General features: G+C 39.2%; 1 protein-coding gene across 4 annotated transcripts in view; it reads right to left on the bottom strand.

Annotated features, from left to right (window-relative positions):
- Window positions 1-22,088, bottom strand: part of ENPP3 (ectonucleotide pyrophosphatase/phosphodiesterase 3) — a 102,106-nt gene that overhangs the window by 79,184 nt on the left and 834 nt on the right. The window contains exons 2-4 of one of the 4 annotated variants that reach the window (XM_054686323.2): window positions 13,631-13,858; window positions 9,549-9,624; window positions 933-1,055 (exon numbers count right to left, since the gene is read on the bottom strand). In XM_054686323.2, coding sequence (XP_054542298.1) covers window positions 933-1,055; window positions 9,549-9,624; window positions 13,631-13,708 — 277 coding nt within the window. In that variant the 5' untranslated portion in view covers window positions 13,709-13,858. Of the gene's footprint in view, window positions 1-932; window positions 1,056-9,548; window positions 9,625-12,514; window positions 12,593-13,630; window positions 13,859-22,088 lie in introns of those variants that run through there. The other 3 variants (XM_054686324.2, XM_054686325.1, XM_009452014.4) reach the window with 3 other exon arrangements.

Below are 22,088 nucleotides of genomic sequence, written 5' to 3'. Positions count from 1 at the left end.
AGGCTTGGTAGTGCACTCCTGTAGTCCCAGCTACTTGGGAGGCTGAGGCAGGAGAATCGCTTGAACCCAGGAGGTGGAGGTTGCAGTGAGCCAAGATTGTGCCACTGCAATCCGGCCTGGGCAACAAAGTGAGACTTTGTTTCAAAAAAAAAAAAATTACTTGTAAATAATCAAGTAAAATGAGGTCATTAGGGTAGACCTTAATCCTGTATGACTGGTGTTCTTATTAAAAGGGAAAATTTAAACATAGACCCAGACAGAGGAAAGACTATGTGAAGAGACACAGATTATGTGAAGATGAAGGCAGAGCCTGGAGCTGTGCTGCCACAGGCCAAAGATTGCCAGCAGCCACCAGAAGCTAGGAGAGAGGCATGGAGCGGATTCTCTTTTGGAGTCTTCAGGAGGACCCAACCCTGTCAACACCTAGAAGTTGGACTTCCAGTCTCCAAAACTGTAAGAAAACGGACTTCTGTTGGCTAAGCCACCCAGTCTGTGGTACTTTGTCATGGCAGCCTTAGGAAACTAATACACAAGGTATGTAGGTGAAAATTTGGACACAGCCCTGGCATAGTGGTTCATGCCTATAATCCCAGCACTTTGGGAGGCCAAGGTGGGACAACTGCTTGAGCCCAGGAGTTCAAGACCAGCCTAGGCAACATGGTGAGACTCTGTCTCTACAAAAAAATTAAAAACAATTAGCCAGGTGTGGTGGTGCATGCCTGTGGTCCTAGCTACTCAGGAGGCTGAGGTGGAAAGATCAATTGGACCCAGGAGATCAAGTCTGGAGTTGGCCATGATCATGCCACTGCACTCCAGCCTAGGCAACAGAGTGACACTCTGTCTCAAAAAAAAGGAAAGAAAAGAAAAAAATTTGACATGTATTAATAGTGACACAAGCAACATGCTAATAAACTTATTCTCAGAACTCATACTTGATTCCACACAGGTGTCTTCAAAATCCCAGCAGCAATCACCTCGGTCTTTACATGCCACATCACACCGGCAGTTCTCCAGTCCTCTAAATGATGCATCAAAGCACTTCTTCCTGCAGCTGCCTACAAAGTAAAGGAAATAGGGCCCGAACATTTAGGAGCTATTCGATATCTCATACCTAAGCAGTGGAAGCACACAGGAAGTACACAGCACAGACTATGACAGACAACTAGATGATTTTTATGGTGCTGCAGGATCTGCCAATACAATGTAATAAATAATGACACTGATATGGCCAGGTGCCATGGCTTATGCCTGTAATAACAACACTTTGTGAGGCCAAGGCAGAAGAATCACTTGAGGTCAGGAGTTTGAGACCAGTCTGGCTAACATGGCAAAACCCCATCTCTACTAAAAATACAAAACTTAACCAGGTGTGGTGGTGCACGCCTATGGTCCTAGCTACTTGGGAGACTGAGGCAGGAGAATTGCTTGAACCCAGGAGGCAGAGGTTGCAGTGAGCTGAGATTGTGCCACTGAACTCTAGCCTGGGCGACAAAGCAAGACTCTGTCTCAATAATAATAATAATAGTAATGACATGTACAAGGAGTACATGGGAGCACACAGGGGTGGGACAAAAACTAGCAAGGGGATTTAAGGACACCATTGAGTCTTGGGAAAGGATCAAGATTTTAAAAATCAGTGAAGCTAAGGAAGGCATGTTTGGAGAACAGCAGATGGGTTATGATGGCTAAGGGGTAGAGTTCAAAGGTAGAGATGGACTAGAGCGAGGAAAGTTGCATATGCCATACTAAGAAGCTTGAAGCCCAACCTTTGGTAACAGGAAGCCATTAAAGAGTAAGCAGAGAGTAATGAACTAGATCTGTGTTTTAGAAAGTCACTCTGGAAAATAGGTGAGTAGGGTAGGGATGGAAACTCTTGAACTAAGCAAGAAATTTTTACCCGCTCCAAAAAAATGTTAAGGGTTTGAAGGAAGATAGTAGCAGTAGACATAAGGAAGATGTAAATAGAGCTAAGAGAAATTAAAGTGCAATTAGTTTCAGTTCAGCTTTATATAAAGAGTGAAGAAAAGGCATGAGCCAAGGATGACTTCCAAAATGTAAGGCAAAGGCACTGAAAAAAGGGAAGTTCAGTTTTCCAGATATCTAAGCAAATACATATTTAGGAGGGGGTCTGAATATTTGAGTCTGAAGCTCAGGAAAGAGAGACATAAACTAAAGATACTGACTTGGAGTCATCAGCATATTAGGAATAAGAAGCAATGGGAATTCTGTAGTTCTTATTGTGCGAGGAGTGTGTGCCCAGCTAAATATCATTTCTCCTTGCTATGCATTCCCATTGAAAATTATCTATAATTCCCTATGATACTTGCTTTCTGCTTTGCATCCTGAAGGAGTCGTTTGAAGGCAAGGAGGTTATAATAGTGTGTCTAGGAAAGTTCAACTATGCACAACTTGTTTCTATCCCTTGAAAACCACTGCATAGTTTTAAATTAATTCATTTACTTATTTATTCTATGAATATTTATTTTAGCATCATTATGTTTCAGGCACTGTGCTGGGAATTGCAGATGAAGTGATAAATAATGCAGATATAATTGTAGAGACTTTATATAATAAAAATTTTTAAGTGGTATCTGCAAAGTAACAGTGAATAACACATAGTAATGGGACAACTGGCCAGCTATACAGGGTAAGGAATCTCTTGATATTCTTGCCTCACAACATATACAAAAAAAATTTTAGGAGCTTATCAAAACAGAAATGTCTCAGGAGTGAAGTGGTTAAGGACAGTATTTTAGAATACTCATTTTCAAAATATGCAAGAAAGGTTAAGGACAATGAGGACTGACATAACAGGCACTAAAAGTAATAATTCTCAGAGCATTAGATCTCCTGAATTCATCCTACTATAGTTTGACCCCAAAAAACATCAAACAGAAGACTCAGATGATTTTCAAAGTACACTGTAAAAAGTTAGTGAACATAAGAAAAATATGATCATTTTTTACTAACAAATCAATGAGATATACAATTGTTCGTAGTATAAATTCACAACTTTCAGGAAGGTTATTTGACAATATGAAGCAAAAGCTGTAAAATGTGAATTTTAAGGAAAGAAAGATAAAGAAAGACAGAAAGGCAAAAGGAGTACATGAAAACACAAATACAAAGTTGCTGTTATAAAATTTCTACAAGAATATACAATAATGTGATGATAATCTTAGCTATTTCTGAGGAGGGAAACATGGTAGCTATTATACGGCAGTGGAAGAAACCCTTTTAAATAAATAATGAGATTATATTACCCATGCAAAACTAATAATACTTTGAAAAGTCTATCTACAAAGTGGAGAACATTTTCTTTAAAATATTTATCTCCAATATTATGAAACATTAAAAAAATTTATCTTTTAGAAATACACAATGAAATGTTTATAGAAATGAAATAATGTCAAGTATTTGCTTCAAAATAATATGTAGAGGAGGTTATGGAGAAAGGTATAAATAAAACAGTATTGGTCATGAATTGATAGAGTGAGATGATGAATACATAGACATTTATTAAATTAGTATTCCTACTTTTGTATGTTTAAAATCTTAAATTAATTAAAAAAATCTGTACATCCTTTGATTTCAGCCATTTCACTTCCAGACTTTATACTAAAACATACAAAGATCTATGTTGAGAAATGTTCTCCATAGTGTTATACATAATTACAAAAATATTTTAACAACTGAAACAGTCTTAATGTACATTAAAGGGAGGATTTATTAAATTATTATATCAACATAAAATAACATTATAAGCATTTCTGGATGCCAGTAGAAGTTATTTTAACACATTATTGTTCATGGTTTTAATGATTTTGAGAAATGCTTATGTTATTATTTGAAAACAGCAAACTACAAAATAGAATACAGTTTTCTCTTTAAAAGTAGCTGGTTGAGGCCTGGTGCAGTGGCTCATGCCTATAATCCCAGCACTTTGGGAGGCCGAGGCAGGCAGATCACCTGAGCTCAGGAGTTTGAGACAAGCCTTGGCAACATGGCGAAACCCCGTCTCTACAAAGCATACAAAAATTAGCTGGGTGCAGTGGCACGTGCCTTTAGTCCTAGCTACTCAAGAGGCAAAAAAAAAAAAAAAAAAAAAAGTAGCTGGTTGATAAAACTCATTTACCTCTTCCATCTCCTCAAATTCCACAAAATTTCACAAAAAGAAGAGGAAAACAGTTTATAAAAGTATATGAATACTCTAAATCAAATCGAAGATAGAAGCAGAAAAAGAATTTTGAAACACAGAAATAGCAGAATGAAGGAAGCAACAACTAGGTGCCTAAGAGGAAGGAGTCCTGGAAAAGTTAAAAAAAAAAAAAAAAAAAGCCAAGAGCTTTCCCCTAGGACCCTAGAAGGGAGGTCCCAGGGTGTCGTTAGGTAAGAGAAAAGGTCATTAAGTAAGAGAAACAAGGCGTCATTAGGTAAGAGAAGAGGGGAACAGGCACAAAGCTAAATATAGGAGAATTGGTAAAAGCTTGGATGTGGAGCAGTCACTACTCACCCTGCCTCCCACTCCAGACTAGGAGGCTCATAATCTGGAGGAATAAGGAGTGGCTTTCATCACAGAGACAACAGACATACAGGAGGGTAACTATGATAAGAAAAAGCAACCCTTACTCTGAAAATGAACAGATGGTCCCCAGACATTTGAGGATAGCAGGATAGCAACCTACATGAAAGACAAACACTGAACAAACAACATCAAAGAAAAACTTGATTGAAAAGGAAATAATGCAGGGAGTAAAAGAGTTAAAATAACAACACACACACACACACACACACACACACACACACACAGTATTGAGAGCCTCAGAAAAGAGAGAAGATACTGCGTCAACAAAATAAGAAAGAGAACTATAATTTTTTTAAAAGACCCCACATTCAGGGTGGTCTTGTAAGTAAAAATATGAGGGAAGTAAAGAAAAATTCAGTAGAGATATGGTAAGCAGAATTGTGGTCCACAAGACGATTCCAAGTCTTAATTGCTGAGACTTCAAGTCTGTTGTCTTACATGACCAAGAAACTGTGCAGATGTAACTAAGGCTACTAATTAACTGATCTTAGAACAGGGAGGTAAGGCCTTAAAGTGAAAGAGAAAATGGAGTTGATGTTATGAAAGAAATCATATTATAAAATTTCCCAGAATTGAAGAGCGTAAATTATTAGACCATAGTTGTCCACCAAGTTTCCCAGGGCAAAACTCACACTAAGAGATCAATAGGATTAAGAGATATTGAAAGCCTCCACAGAGAGATCACGAGCAACCTACAAAGGATCACTAATCAGAAATTTATTAAAATACCAAATGTATTAAAAGCAACTCTGGATACTATAAGACAGTAAAGTAATACCTTCAGATTTCTAGAAAAACAAAGTATTTCCATCTTAGAATTCAACACCTAGCCAAACTGTCAAGTGTTAGGTTAGAATGATGCGTCTTTACATAGACAAAGATTCAAGTTATCTCTCTCATGCATCCTGTTTTAGGAAGCTATCAAGTTGTTCTTCAACAAAATGAGAAAATGAAACAAGAAGAAAGAGATTTTAAAATCATGGGATCTAACACAATAGATGGGCTAATGGAAATATCAACCATCCACCAGACCAAGAGAGCAACCAACATAGATTAGAGCAACAGGGCAGAGAAATAGAAACTAAAATGAAAGACTTTATTCTATACCCAACTGCACACTGCCAAAAATTAGAGAGCTGAATAATGGCAATGGCTGGTGGAGAGGTAAGGTGAAGGAAGGTAGGGTAGGCTGAGGCAGCCATTCTAGAAAGCAACCTGGGACTACATACCTGAGTTAAGAAGATGAAAACCCTAACTTCCTGAAACTTCATTCCTTGATCTATGGCAAAGCAGTTATCACACAGGTTTATAAGGGAACCTGCAGTATTTATGTGGTTGTGAGGAACTAAAGCCAATTTGGGTGTTCAGCACCAAGAGAGGGCATAGGTTGGTTGGCAAGTTGGGTACATGCCAAAGAGTAACACACAGTAGAAGCATGAGAACAGATGTATGCATGGCAATTCTGATGGGTCTCAAAAAGTGCTCAATGAAAAACTAGAAAAAAAATATGTAGATTTAGATACATCACAACCATTTACATAAATGGTCTTTACGTTTTTTCATACACTCTCCTCTTATAAAACCTTTCTGCACTTGGTTTCTAGAACACAATAGTCACCTGGCTTTCCTCTCACATTCCTGGCTACTCCTTCCTAGTTTTCTTTGCTTTTCCCCTTCACCTCCCCAATTCTTTAAGGTTGTTCTACCCCAGTCTCATGGTTTAAATCCCACATATGCTGACAAGCACCACAGTACATGCCCAGGCAGGACTTCACCTCTAAAGCTAGCCTCATATGTTCAACTACATTCTTGACTTCTGCGCTTGGACATCCAATAGAACTAGCAAATTTAACAGGTCCAAAACTGAGCTCCTGATTTTTCTCCCCAAACCAGCTCCTTCTACAATCTGCCCCAACTCAGTTATGGAAATTCATGTTTCCAGATGTTCATACAAAAATTCTGGGGTCATTCTTGACTCCTCTTTCTTACTCCAAATCCAGTCTTTCAATAAAATCTATCTACCCCATCAAAATAGATCCAGAATCCAAATACTTCTTACCAGCTACAATGCTACTGCCCTGGTTTAAGACATAAGGCTTACCCAGATTATTGGAATAATCTCCTGATTGGTCTCTCTACTTCTGCTCTCACTCTACCATCTATTCATAACACAGCAGCCCTAGGGATTCTATTAAAAAGCAAACCAGAGCATATCATTCCTCTGCCCAAATCCTGCAATCAGTTCTTGTCACACTCAGAATGAAAGTTGAAGACCAGGCTTTGACATACTAACCTTTACTTGATCGGGCTCCTCTTTATTTAGTAGATCTCATTTTATGACCACCTCCCTCTAGTCCTTTTAGTTCTAGTTCATGGCCTCTTTGTTATTCCTTAAATGGAACATGCCAGGCAAGGTCCTGCCTTTGGCCTTTGCACTTGATAGTCCTTCTGACCTGGAATGTTCCTCCCCAACCTATCCCTATGTTTCTGTCTCACTTCCTTCAGTCATTACTCAAAAGTTATTTCACACACACACACACACACACACACACAGACACACACACACACACGGACGACCCTGATTCTTTCTTTTGGGCTTTACTTATTTCTTAGCACTTTATCTTATTATATACATATTTTGTTTATTTATATTTTTATTGTCTGTCTTGCATGCTAAAATATAAACTCCTGGAAGGATTTTGTCTCTTGTCTTCACCACTTCATCTCCAGTAATTGTAATAATACCAAGCACATAATGTTCAATCAAAAAATACGTGTAGTCATGACAGTAAATCTGTAAGAACATGCACAAATTTTAAAACTCACATTAGAAAAAATACATATTGCCTATGGAAGGTGAGTTAACTGGAGTGGAAAATGGTGAAAATGACCCAGGGTTGGGGTTTAGGAGAATAGATGCGGTGGAAAAATGAGTAATAAAGAGGATGACTATGTTAAGGATGCTGGCAAAAAGGGGCTGGAGTTAATTACCAATGCCCTGCCAGGGAGACGGAAGAGCATGCTGCCACATAGGGCTGATCAACTCAGATGAAAGGACGAGGACAAGGAAAAATGACTCCGGGAAGCCAGCCAATGGGTGTACTAAAGTGAATGAAAGAGCTGGAACAAAAGGAGGTTTTGTTCAGACATTAGATATGCCTTCTGCAATCAATTTATGTGATTTAGGGGGTAAAATCGCCAAGAAGTGATGCTCATTTGTGTGTACTAACATCAAAACAATACCACTGAAATGGCCTGTCAACATTTCTTTGATCAAGGACTGGCACCATGGCCCAGAAACACAACAGCCAAGTGACAAGAGAAGATAGTAATCTTCCAGCAATTATTCAACTTTTCAGTTCTACTGTGCTCCTAGGTCATACTAGGGAAGCTGAGTGTTTCTCAAGTAGACACACGACTGGAAAATTATCAGTTAACCTTACTGAGGCTTCCTAATGCTGCAGCAATGAGACTTACTCCACTGGAGTCACACTAGAAGGTTTTAGTCAAATTTAAAAATGGGGCCAGAGCTTTGTGCATTGGCAGTATAGTAGCCAATGAGGTTTATTTGAGGTATGATTATTGCTCATAAAAATTTTACAAAGGCAAAAATAGGGTGAGGGTGCTGGGCACAGTGTCTCACACCAGCAATCCCAATGCTTAAAAGAAGCCAAGGCGGGAGTATCACTTGCATCCAGGAGTTCAAGACCAGCCTGGACAACATAGTGAGACCCCATGTCTACACAAAATTAAAAAATTAACCACGTGTGGTAGTGCATGCCTGTATACCAGGTACTTGGGGGGCCGAGGTGGGAGGATCACTTGAGCCCAGGAGATCGAGGCTGCGGTAAGCTGTGATCACACCACTGCACTCAGCCTGAGCAACAAAGTGAGACCTTGTCTCAAAAAACAAACAACAAAAAGCGGGGGGACATGAATGATCTAGCAACTGGCCTCATACTTCACCTTAGTAAAAGTAACAAAACAATATGTAAAAAGATTATAGGTAATTCTTTTTATATTGTCATTTGTAAGTGGTGCATTTACTATCCATAATAATGAAATATAGCAAAAGGAATGTGAGGTATTTTATATTTTGGGACATATTTCTCCTATTTTTCTTTGCTTCTTATAAGAAAAAAATTTTTGAAGATATTATTATGCACTACTTTTCAAGAATTTGGCACTGTCCAATCAAGAACCAGGAGATTTTAGGGGTAGAACAACTCTAGCGTGGTGTCAAGGTACAGGGTGGTGGCAGGAGGTCATGGGAATGAAGCAACAAAGACTTTTAAGACTAAGTGGCTAGATACTTTGTCATCAGATGTTGAAAATGACAGTGGGAGCAGAATGAAAAGGCTGTGATCCACTTACCAAAGTCCATTATAAAGATGAAGAAGGGCCAGGCGCGGCAACTCACACCTGTAATCCCAGCACTTTGGGAAGCTGAGGTGGGTGGATCACTTGAGCCCAGGAGCTCGAGACCAGCCTGGGCAATGTAGTGAAACCCCATCTCGACTAAAACTGCAAAAATTAGCCGGGTGTGGAGGCACACACCTGTGGTCCCAGCTACTTGGGAGGCTCAAGTATGGGAGGATCACCTGAGGGCAGGGAGGAACTGCAGTGAGTGGAGATTGTGCTCCAGCCTGAGAGACAGAGTGAGATCTTGCCAAAAAAAAAAAAAAAAAAAAAAAACAGGGTGGAGAAAGGTAAGAGAAAAACACTGGAATGATAATGAGTCTCAAATGAGCAGGGTGAAAAAGTAAAGTCCAGAAAGTACAGTGAGCAATGCCAACCGCAGATGTGGACTCCCGATAAGTAGAGTGGGGAGAGGGAGATGTCTGGAAGCAGAATGCTGCATGGAGGACAGAGGAGGCTTGGGATGGGAGATACATTTTAATGAATTAAGGCCAGAAGAGAGAAGAAATAAGGGAATGTTCTGAGAAAAGGCTGAGGGGTATACCTTGCTTTTCCAGTTTCCTGAGTCCAAGCCCCAGGCCTAATCCAAGTGACATGATCACCAGCAAAGCAAGAAGAACCTATTGCAAAAAGGAAAAAGTAACTTTTATAATTTTTTAAAAAATTACAAAGATACAAATAACCACCCTTTCTCAGTATTCTCTCCAAGTACCTGCAGCACACTAGTTATGCCAGATACCAGATCCAACAATGATCTAGTATCTGGCCTAACTGGAGGTACAGTATTTTATTTAATGCTTGAAATTAAGAAAGAATATTTTGGAAGAATTTAAAGATACCATTTATTACAGATCTTCAAATTCAAACACATTTACCATTCAAATGCAATGAACTTAACTGCAAATTGAGTTAAAGTTAAGAATTAAAACCATAAAACCATTTTTCTGGGCCATTTTTTTTTAAACCAGGCAGCCATTTGTGATCATTTATTGAAAAGAATTGCAGAACTGTTAAATCCTTAACTGCCTCATTCTAAGGGAGCAGGGCTTTTTTTCCTACTCTATCACAGGATGATAATAATATTTAACATATGTAAAAATACATTGTCCAAATAGTTAACTAGCAAATAATCTGTTTTGGTCTTCCACTCATACAAACCACTTAGGATAATTTGGAAACTGCCTGACCAAAGATTGTTTATGTCATTCATTATCGCTCTGCTGACAAAGCCCTTTGGTGTAACGAACTTTATGCTATGATTAGATTAAACTATGATAAAATTAAAAAGAATTCTTCTAGCTGCCCTCTTTCCTCTTCCATGAAGTCCAGAGATAAGCATGCTGGATGACAGGGCTTGAATACTGTATGTTGTCATAAAGAATGGCAGAAAGACACGTAATCAAATTACTTAGGAAAGTATTTTACAATAACCTTTGTTATAGTTTCAGACACAAAAAATAACTTTCACAAAAGAAAAAAACATCAGATTTTGCTTAGATAATTAAGAACTACATAAATTTTTTTTTTGAGGATTGTTTTCATTCTGAAAGTCAACTGGAAAATTAACACACCTAATGTTTACAATGGAAGTGAATTCAACAATTGGGAAGCTATGTTACAATACTAAGAAAACAATTCTTATATGAAGTCTCAAAGTTAGCCCAAGGGTCAGTGACCTTTCAGTACATGTTCATTCAGTGGAGAGGATGGAGAGGAAAAAATGAACATAAGCATTTACTAAATAACACCATTAGCAGTTCCTCCCTTGTCATGATGCTTAGAAGACACAGTCGACTGAAACTAGAGTGACTACAAAGCAGAAAAACAACGTTGGGGAACTCCTTCTGGTAAACCTCACACATCATAGACTTACAAATTAACATATTTTGGTTTACACCTTATCTGTGGTACTTTTGCTGTTCAAACTTGCTAGAAAAATCAACAACATCTAGCTGTTCTTAAGATGCTTTAAAACTTCACAATATTTAATGTTAGAATCTGTTTCTTCATAATTTTTGTATTTGTTCCATATATTCGTGGCTTGTTTTCTACATTATTCTGTGAGCTCCTTGAGAGTAAAAGGCTTATTTATTTATTATTATTATTATTATTTAGAGTTGGAGGTCTCACTATGTTGACCAGGCTGGTATGGAACTCCTGGCCTCAAGAGCTCCTCTTATCTCGGCCTCCTAAAGTGCTGGGATTATAGGCACTAGCCACTGTGCCCTGCCTAAGAAGTTTATTTTTAAGCCTTTATAATCATTTACTATAAATATGTAATTCCAAAAAAGCTTCTTGATATTGGGGTGCACATGTATCTTAAACTATGTTACACTGTGCACAAAGTGGGGAGAATACTCTGAACATCAAAAACTGCCGAGAGCACATCATTTGGCTTTAACTGGGCTAAACAAAGAGTGCTAGAAACACAGCAGATACCTTCAAAATGTTTAAGTGAAACTTTAGTAAAAGTTTGAAGACATCAGGGTACTTTTGAAACAATGATTTAAAAATATTGAACTTCATTATATATACTCAAAAACCACTAGAGAGATACAAAGAAGGGAAATTAATGATGCACAAATTTTGCTGTGGAAGATTTTATAATTTCCTGAATTGATAAGCTAGGATAAATATAATAAACATGCTTGAAGTCCCAGCTACTCGGGAGGCTGAGATGGGAAGATCATTTGAGCCAAAGTTGGAGCCTGAGTTGCTGCAGCGAGCCATGATCATGCCACTGTCTTTCAGCCTGGGCAACAGAGCGAGAACATGTCTCCAAAAAAAAGAGAGAGAGAGAAAAAAAAAAAAATATATATATATATATATATAAATATTAGCATAAGAGCTATAAAGAGCACTCTGAAATTGAAATTCTCAGAAGGATAAAGAATAAATGGAATATATTGAGGATTTACTTTGTTACTAGGCTTAATACTTACACACATTGTTTTACATTATTTTATTTACTTCTTGAAACAATTCTGGAGAGACAGAGAATAGCGGTGACCTTAAAATACGGGATATAGGGAAAAGCTGCGGCAAGACTGGTGTGAAAAAACAATGCAATTAGTTTTGGTGTAAGGTACTGAGTCAGGAGTCAGGAAGCAGGCATTTGAAACAGGCTAGTGCACTGGGGCACACACATAGTCCCCAGCTACTCAAGAGGCTGAATGAGAGGATCGCTTGAGCCCAGGGTTCAAGACCAGCCTGGGCAACATAGCGAGACCCAGTCTCTAAAAATATACATATTACCAAAATAATAAAATTTAAAAAAAAAAGAAATTGTGTGACAGAGACTGGGCAAAAAGTCAGAGCTGGTGGATTACTTGGAATTCTTGGCTGAGGAAAACACTAGAGGCCAGGTGCAGTGGTTCATGCCTGTAGTCCCAGCACTTTGGGAGGCCGAGGCAGGTAGATCACTTGATCCAGGAGTTTGAGACCAGCCTGGGCAACATGGTGAAACCCAGTCTCTACAAAAAAAAAAAGAAAAGAAAGAAAAAAACTCACAAAAACTTAGCTGAGCCTTGTGGCATGTGCCTGTGGTCCAAGCTACTCAGGAGGCTGAGGCAGGAGGATCACTTGAGCCTGGGAAACAGAGGTTGTGGTGAGGTAAGATCCCAACGGAGAGAGACCCTGTCTCAAAAATAAAATTAAAATTAAAAAGACTATTAGAGAACATGAGATTTCTTAAGAGATCTTAGATAGGGTTTAGTGAAGCTTGTGTTGTAATTTTCATGAGAATAAAGATAAATTGTTGGCTAAGAATGCAGATAAGGAAAAAAGTCATAAAATGAAAATGTCAATGTCATGGTAGAAGCAAGGGGAGAGAATAATTCAGAATGAGAAAGTACCAGGAAGTTATTGTTGTTATGAACACTCAAGTGGATGAAGGACGAGGAGGACTGACTTTTGAGTCAGGGACTCAGTACAGTAGAAACAAAGCCAGAGCACAAAGGAATGGTTGGGGGCTGAGAAAACTGAAGCAATGAAATGAGCCCTCTTTACCCCAAAAGTTTGATGGCAAAGGGAAAAGAGAGAGTAATAAAATCAAGGAAATGGATAAGCGTATTTCTGGAGTAAAAAGAAAAAGAAAAAAATTTAAAATTAAAAAAAAGAAAAAAGAAAATAAAATCAAGGAAAATTTATTTGGGGGTGAGGGGTGGTGGCAGGAGATCTTACCACATGAAATTACAAGAAAGAGAAAATAGGCAAAAGAGACTATCTCTAGGAGTGAAGTAAAATAGGATACAATTGTTGGTTCAGCAAATAATAGGGTACAATGATTTTAATTTCTCACTTTCTTGTCTTAAAATACTCATGCAATAAAAAAGTGATTGAGAGGTAGTTATAATCATGCAAAAAATCAGCGCCACAAAGCGTTCTGTCATGGATTCCAACTTTTGAGTTTAACGTAATGTTAACTTGTTGTTACTCAAATTTCTTATGTGTAAAATATGATTTGAGATATTAATTTGCATTAGAGTTTTCATAAGGGATAATACTGAATACAGTTACTTAAAAGTTTACATTTTAATAGCAACACAAAGAAATGTAAATGGGAAATCATATACTTTTAACATTTGTCACAAAACTAGAAAGACTAAAAATAAGAATTGTACTTACAACGCAAGCTATTTTATATTTCTTAAGAGTGTTCTTCTTAACAGGTTGTTCCATTGCTAAAGTCAACATAGATTCCATTGTCCTGGTAGCTGCATAGACCTGTTTTATCAGAATAAAGTAGTGCTCCTTCTTCAGTCTAGTCTGGCAAAGAGAAACTGTATGAGTTACATAGCTGTGCCTGACTTTTAACTGTTTAGGAAGATCATAGCTCTTCAGTGATTGGGCAATCTGGAGAGAGGAAAAAATGTTGTAATAAGAATCGTGTGAAAAGATTAAAGTTCATTTCTAGTATATTGCAGACAACTGCTCCTTTTTTCCTTATAACTTTTACTAAATACTAGTCAAGACATATATAACAAGAATAACACAATCATCAAATTTTAATGCAATCCGATCTTCTGTTTTCTTTAAAAATAACCCCGAACAAAAAGCCTTGTCACAGAAATTTCAGACTTTCCGCTTTTCTATAAACTTCATAGCAGCTGAAAATCAACATAGCAAAACATGTGCTTTGACAACAGTAGAAATTCTGAAACTCTGCTGAACCAATATAAAGTACTTAGTTCTGTGATAATTATGTCTTGCTTTTTACAGTGTTCACAATTTGACAAGTTTTTATACACATTAGCTCAAGTCAAACTTAAAAATATCCCTTATAAACATTTTATTCTTGTTTTTAGATGAGCAAATTAAGGCTCTGATTATTTAAATTAAGTTATTATATATGACTTATTGCTCAAAATTATTTATTAGGTGCCAGAACTAGAACTGATACCCAAGACTTCTAACTCCCCAAATCCAAGCAATTTTCACTAATCAATTTAAATTCACTATTTTCTTATGTATCTAGACTGGTGCATCCTAGCATGTGTACTCCATGCTGGAAAGGGGTTACAGTTTGGTGATGAAAGAAGCTAAATTAATAATAGTGTTGGTCAAAGAGAATTTTAGCAAATAGTGGATGCTAAACTCTTCTAGTTTCAGTGACCCTAAGGCAGTGATTCTCAAAGTTTGGTTCCATGGAACATGAGTTCTATGACAACCCCCTTGTTTAAATAAAGCTTGAATACTCCTCTAATGAAAAGATTATCAAAATCCTGTAGACTGCAGTACACCCTTTGGAAAACACTACTCTAACTAACTAAACTCTTCCAACCCTAAAAGCAGTGAGAAAAAAAATATGAAAAGAATGTATTCTAATATAAATACAATGACTGCGTCACTACTCTAACTAAACATGTCTAAATCATAGAATTTAGACACTATTTCTGAAAATCAGGGGGAAGAGGATTGCTTGAGTCCAGGAATTGGAGACCAGCCGGGGCAACATAGGGAGACTCTGTCTCTATAACAACAACAACAAAAATTAGCCAGGCATGGTGGTGCATGCCAATAGTCCCAGCTACTGGAGAGGTTGAGGTGTGAGGATCCCTTGAGGCCAGAGTTTGAGGCTGCAGTGAGCCATGACAGATACACAAACAAGCAGAGACAGATTTCAGACAAAGACAAGAGAGGGGGTGCACTCGGGCAGAACAAACTCAAAACCCACTCAAAACCTGATCTTAACCAAATGCAAAGCAGGTGTATAAGCGAGCCCTATTGCTTCCCTGGCAGTACCAGGCAAATGGCTTAAGAAGCCCAGATGGGAAAATAATAGGCTCCCGGCATAAATCTGGTTTTACCCTTTGAGCGCGTCCACCCCGATCTCCGTTATTCCCCAGTAGGGAGAGGGACGTGTGGTTTTGCACATGGGATAGCCCTGGGGAGAGTCTCCAGGAAAACCTCACCCGGCAGCTGCTGGGAATCTCCCGAAGACTGTCTTGTCACAAGGAGTGTGAGTATTCCTTCATTATCTTGTCATGCTTCAAGGCCCAGGAAGGCCTGGGAAAGAGTCTTGGTGGGCCTTTGTTACTTGTTCTGGACTTTGTGTAAGGGCACTGACTCTCTCAGCCTTTAATATTTAACCTAACCATTCAGTCAGTGCTGAAACAGTTATTATGGAGGCCTGCCTGTTTGTGAGACCTGGCCTGCCACATGATCACCCCACTGCACTCCAGCCTGAGAGACAGAGCAAGGCCCTGTAACAAAAAATTAAAAATAGCCAGTCGTGGTAGCTCACACCTGTAATCCCAACATGTTGGGTGTCTGAGGCGGGAGGATTGCTTGAGTCCAGGAGTTGGAGACAAGCCTGGGCAACAAGGCAAAACAACCGTCTCTATTAAAAATTCAAAAAATTGGCCAGGCATGGTGGCACATGCCTGTAGTCCCAGCTACTCGGGAGGCTGAGGTGGGACAATCACTTGAGGCCGGGAAGTCGAGATCACGCCACTGCACTCCAGCCTGGGCAACAAGAGTGAGATCCTGTCTCGAAAGTATAAAAAAATGAAAAAATAAAAATAAATAAAATATAAATCTGCAGCATGAGAGCCACGTTTCCTTTTCTGGCGTTATGGGTTTGTGCTCATCTTTTCCATCACTCCCTTGGTCCAGTATACCCCCACTTCACCAATTCCACCTATATCCCTAACCAGCAAAAGTATCAGCATTAGTTGTTGGTACAGAAGGAATTCATTTTAGAACTAGAAGATGCCATAAAGACAACCAAATCCAGGTTCTTGCAGATTTCTTTCCAGGAATCACATGGAGTATTATGTGCTTAAAAACCAGAATAAAAAAATATTTGAATAATTTGGGCACCTGACTCTCCACACTGGATGAACTTAGAAGTACTCAGAGAAGTATTTTTTTTAAGTTTTTATTTTTCTAATTCTGAAGCCCAGGCTCCACTTCAGTTTAATGATCTTCTGTAGTTTTGGCTAAGGCAGCAGTATTTTTAAAATATCCCGGCCGGGCGTGGTGGCTCACACCTGTAATCCCAGCACTTTGGAAGGCTTGGAAGGCTGAGACGGGCGGATCATCTGAGTCAGGAGTTCCAGACCAGCCTAGTCAACATGGTGAAACTCCATGTCTACTAAAAATACAAAAATTAGCCAGGCATGGTGGCTCACACCTATAACCCCAGAATTTAGAAGGCTGAGACAGGTGGATCACCTGGGGTCAGGAGTTTGAGACCAGCCTGGCCAACATGGTGAAACCCCATCTCTACTAAAAATACAAAAATTAGCTGGCCATGGTGGCAGGTGCCTCTAATCTCAGGTACTTGGGAGGCTGAAGCTTGAGAATCGCTTGCGCCTGGGAGGCAGAAGTTGTGGTGATCCAAGATCATGCCACTGCCTTCCAGCCTGGGCAACAAAGTGAGACTCTGTCTCAAAATAAATAAACAAACAAACAAACAAACAAATAAATATCCCTCTTAGTGATTTGATATGCAGCCCAGAGCAGTCTAAACACTTTACATTCAAATTCTTTTCTGCAAACATCCTGTCATTATTCTAATCAGACTTTTGGATTTTACAGATAAGGTCGGAGGACCACCAAAGGGACTTGGTCACTTACGCACAATTCTTTTAGTGATATCTCAGAAGTGAAATACCACCAGGTTCCTTCTTCAAAGTATTTTGCTGTTGAATCATTATGATTTTTTAAAAACAAAGACCAAACCTATGTCATAATTTGTCTCAAATTTAGGGGATTCCTCGGATCTATGGCTTTTATCTAATCATTTGTTATGTGCCTTCCATTTTTATGGGTTTCTGGGTTCTGATTGCCTACTTGCACTCACGGCAGTGCACTGACTCTGCCTTACCTCTAGTTGCTGGGGATCCTACTTTTCCTTCCTGCTGTGATGATTAGCTGTGTGTGTCAATTTGGCTAGGCCATATTATCCTGTTATTTAATCAAACGCTAATCTAGGGTGATGTGATGTTTTGTAGATATGGTAACAACTATAATTAATTGACTTTAAAAAAGGAAATTGTCTTCAATAATGTGAGAGCGCGCCTCATCCAATCAGTTGAAGTCCTTACGAGCAAAAACAGGCTTACCAGAGAAAAAATTCACTCCTAAAACAGCAGCATTAGCCTGAGTTGCCGGCCTGCCCGGTCCTACATATTTTGGACATTCCCCACTGCCACAATCAGGTGAGCCTGGGCTTCAGAATTAGAAAAATTAAAAATTAGTGCGGTATTCCCCCAACTTCATGAATTCCACCTATAGGCCTAACCAGCGAAAGCATCAGCATTAGTTGCTGAGCTTAACCTCATTCTTTCAATGTAGGCAAAAGTCCAATGAACTATCCATTGTGCCACAGAGCCTGCTCTTAACCTGGTTCTGACACTCCAATTGCCCTTTCAGATGCTTCTTCCTGGTATTTTCCAAAATGTAACTTGATTCTATACCAGTTTTGTATACCAAGTATATTAGTCTGTTTCCGCAGTGCTATAAAGAACTACCTGAGACTGGGTGATTTATAAAGAAAAGAGCTTCAATTGACTCACAGTTCCACATGGCTGGGGAGGCCTCAGGAAACTTACAATCATGGTGGAAAGCAAAGGAGAAGTAAGAACCTTCTTCACGTGGTGGCGGGAGAAAGAAGAGAATGTGTGCATAGGAGGTACCGTCAAACACTTATAAAACCATCAGATCTCGTGAAAATTCACTATTACGAGAACAGTATGGGGGATACCACCCCCAGAATCCAATCACTTCCTTCCCTCAACATGTGGAGACTACAATTCAAGATGAGATTTGGGTGGGGACACAAAGCCTAACCATATCACCAACATACTACTGACTCTTACTCTGTATCTTTACTAAGTGATTCCTTATGTTCTACACTGCCAGAATTTCACTTCTCTCTTCCTTCATCCTCATCCCTCATCCCTTTTCTTTTTTTTTAATTAAAAATATTGTGGGTACATAGTGAGTATATCCCTATCCCCTTTCAACCCTGAAAAACACACAAAAAAATCCTAGGTGGGGAAGTCAGGGGGCCTCTGATAAAGGCTTAGCTTGTAAGTGACTGTCTGTGTTACAAATTAAGTGATTCTGGACATTGAATTCTTCATTTTTAAGAATTATCAAAGATTATTAGATTATCTCTAAGTCACTAAATTTTGGATATGATAATAGGGACACATCCCAGTCCTTCAGGTCCTAAGATGAATAAACCTCAAGGAATCTACCTATGTATAATACAAGTAGGTATAGTGAAGATGGTTGGCATTGCCAAGTTGCTAGCCATATTTTTGGCTATAACAATTTCTCTAACTGAACTCTAAACCCCAACCTCTTTTGAGTCTTTCAAGTTCTAGAAACTTATTCCTGGCTGGATGCAGTGACTCACACCTGTAATCCCAGCACTTTGGGAGGCTGAGGCAGGAGGATCACTTATGCCAGTTTGAGACCCACCAGGGCAACATAGTGAGACCCTGTCTCTACAAAAAATGAAAAATAAAAAATTATCCAGGAGTTATGGTGCATGCCTGTAGTCCTAGCTACTTGGGAGGCTGAGGTGGGAGAATACGGGGAGGATTGCTTGAGCCCAGGAGTTTGGGGCTGTAGTGAGCTATGATGGCACCACTGCATTCCAGCATGAGCAGCAGAGTAAGACCATCATCTCAAAAAAGAAAGAAAGAAAGAAAGAAAGAAAGAAAGAAAGAAAGAAAGAAAGAAACTTATTCTTAACAGTTCACCTGATCAATAGACACAAGCCAAAACCACACCTTCCATGCAACTTAGACTTTGGAATAGACTGCCTGTGTCACTTAAATCTGAACCTACACTTTCTAAGTTAACTGGACCTTGAAAGTTTGCCTATTCTTTTCTTCTTTAACTTTAGAACAATCTGTACCTTCTCTTCTTTTCTTCTTCAACTTCAGAACAACCTGTACCTTCTTGGTTCTGAAACTTTACTCTGAACATTAAAATGTTCAGAGTAATTTGTAAGTAAGTTAATGGCTTAGAACGTTTGCATTCTGAGAGGCAGCTACCATTACATCACCCATCAATGTAAACCATAAACATTCCTCATGTTACAGAAGGTCTCAGTGTCCACAGAATTCTGGCAACAAATGGGTTGTTGTTGTCTCAGAAAAGCCCTAGGGGCCTGCCAACATCAACTTCTTTGTCTCAGGAACCTGCCCTTCCTGGTTCCAGTGCTAGATCTTGGGTGATAGGTGGACAAGCTAGACTGGGAGAGCCCAGAGAAACTAATCGCACTGAGGAGGGTGGTAGAGGTGAGGCAGATGCTAGGCTCAGGTCCAACAGCAAAAGGAAGAAGGAGTCCACAAAGGAAGGGAGACCTCACATAATAACATAATGCCAGAGATAGATGGGCAGGTGACTAACTTCAGGGAGGGCCAGTCATGAGGAAAAAGCAGAAAAACCTACAAGGAGATTGACAAGCACACAAAGCAATCAGAAAGCTAACCAGGTAGGCAGTTGGTATAGGAAGGACAGAAGCTAATCCTCAGCAAGTGGAGATCCAACACTGAAGCTGAATTGAGAACTGGCTGTCTTGGTGAGACTGATGTCAGCAGTGCCAAACCAGGTCTGAGAGGCAATGGTACACACCAGAAGACAAAGCAGACACCCAGCATGGAATAGAGAGCCCAGCTCTAGTCCTCCAAACGACGACTATGGCAAAGTAGAATCAATGGTCACAGTTTGATACCGCTGTTTGCCAGTACCTATGTGTGTGAAAAGATATTTTCTGACTAAATAAGTAAAAATCTCATTACTGATCAGCACAATGAACATCTATAATCAATTTGGAGATGAGAAACCTGATGTGATGACTCCTGTGGTGTAGCAATTGTTTTCTACTGAACGATCAGCATTCCTAAGGTTGTCTCTGGTTCATGGAAGACTGTTTCTCTTACTTTGTCTCAAGTACAGAAATATTCCCTAGTAGTGTTAGATTTCTAGGAGCCCTTTCTTGTTCATTTTGAAACTCAGAAATCTTTGGATTTCCAAACATTTTCCAGGTTTTCATAGGCTCTTCTCATTTTTAGTGTACTCATGAGGGCCTCATTTATGACTCAAATTCTAGAGATGTCTCCAGAAGAGACATTATAAAACAACCATGCTGCCTGGGCTCTCTGAGGTAGAGCTCAGTGTCACAGTGCTCCCACGGTGCCCATCCATGAAGCAGAAGGTACAGGCCACGTACTGTTTACATCTCTGAAACCTGGCATGAACCAAGTTATTTCCCCAAACCTTTAAACTCCTCTCTGCCGTGTCAGCTCCGTGGTGGCAGGAACTAGGTCAGTTTGGGCTTACAGTCTTGTTCTAGTGTCTAGCACAGTGGCCAACACCTAGAAGACATTCAATGAACACTTGCTGAATAAATTTTGTAATGGTTTCAGAAATAACATTAGAAGTATAAGCTACCACATACATAAATGTCCAGTGAACCCAATTGTTATAAATTATAATAACTTTACTAGGTATAACTTTTTAGGTGTTCCAAATCTTTCTCTACATCCAGCATTCCAGAAATAGCTATTACCTCAGAGGAAGTCTTGTCCATAAAATAAAGGCACTTCAGATGTTTTTATTCTACCCAAAGTAATGAATAATGACTGAGCACCACCAAGTACCAGACTTTACGCCAGGTGTTAGGAAATGCAGGCATGTTTAATTTCTGTATCTACTCTAAAGAGCTTTAGTCTAGTTGAAGAAGTAGACATTTTAAACCATAATATAGTGTAATCTGTGCAATACTAGTAGTGCTAATAAAGTGCCAGGAGGAAAGAAGAAGAAATACAAATTTTTCTACAGAAAGGGATTTAGAAAGATATCTACGTGAGTTTGCTCAGACTGCTGTGAATAGCATACTATAAACTGGGGTGATTCGAGTCTGAGCAAACTGAACGCTGAGAACTCAGGCTTCTTGTTCCTTTTGGCTGCAAGAAGGTTGGCAGCCAGTCAGAACTTTACCCACTTGTAAGAGATCAGGCTTCTTGTTCCTTTTGGCTGCAAGAAGGTTGGCAGCCAGTCAGAACTTTACCCACTTGTAAGAGATTAGATGTATCTTCCTTGGTGATTCAGACCAGCCTAAGGGGAAAGACCTGATGATACCAACTTTGGGGATTCTCCAAGAAACAATGTCCCCAGAACACACTATAATGATGCTCAAAGTTGATAAGCCCTGCCCAGCTGCTCAGAGTTTCCAGTTGGCTCTTTAGTCCCCCACTCTAAATCCTGATAGGACAAGGATGGAACAAGAAGCCTGAATTCTCAGCTTTCAGTTTGCTCAGACTCAAATTACCCCCCAGTTTATAGTATGCTGTTCACAGCAGTCTAAGCAAACTCCCCTAGGTATCTTTCTAAATCCCTTTCTGTAGAAAAATTTGTATTTCCTCCTTTTCTCCCTGGCACTTTATTAGCATCACTAGTATTGCACATATCACACTCTATTATGGTTTAAAATGTCTATGTCTTAAACTAAGCTTAAAGCTCTTTAGAGTAGATACATGGGCCCTAACCTGACTGGTGAACTTCTAGGAAGAGAAAATTAGGACACAGACATGTAAAAAGGGAAGACCATGTGAAG

The sequence above is a fragment of the Pan troglodytes genome, chromosome 5 (assembly GCF_028858775.2).
Source record: "Pan troglodytes isolate AG18354 chromosome 5, NHGRI_mPanTro3-v2.0_pri, whole genome shotgun sequence".
Taxonomy (NCBI): Eukaryota; Metazoa; Chordata; class Mammalia; order Primates; family Hominidae; genus Pan; species Pan troglodytes.
This window is presented reverse-complemented; position numbering and strand designations above follow the sequence as displayed.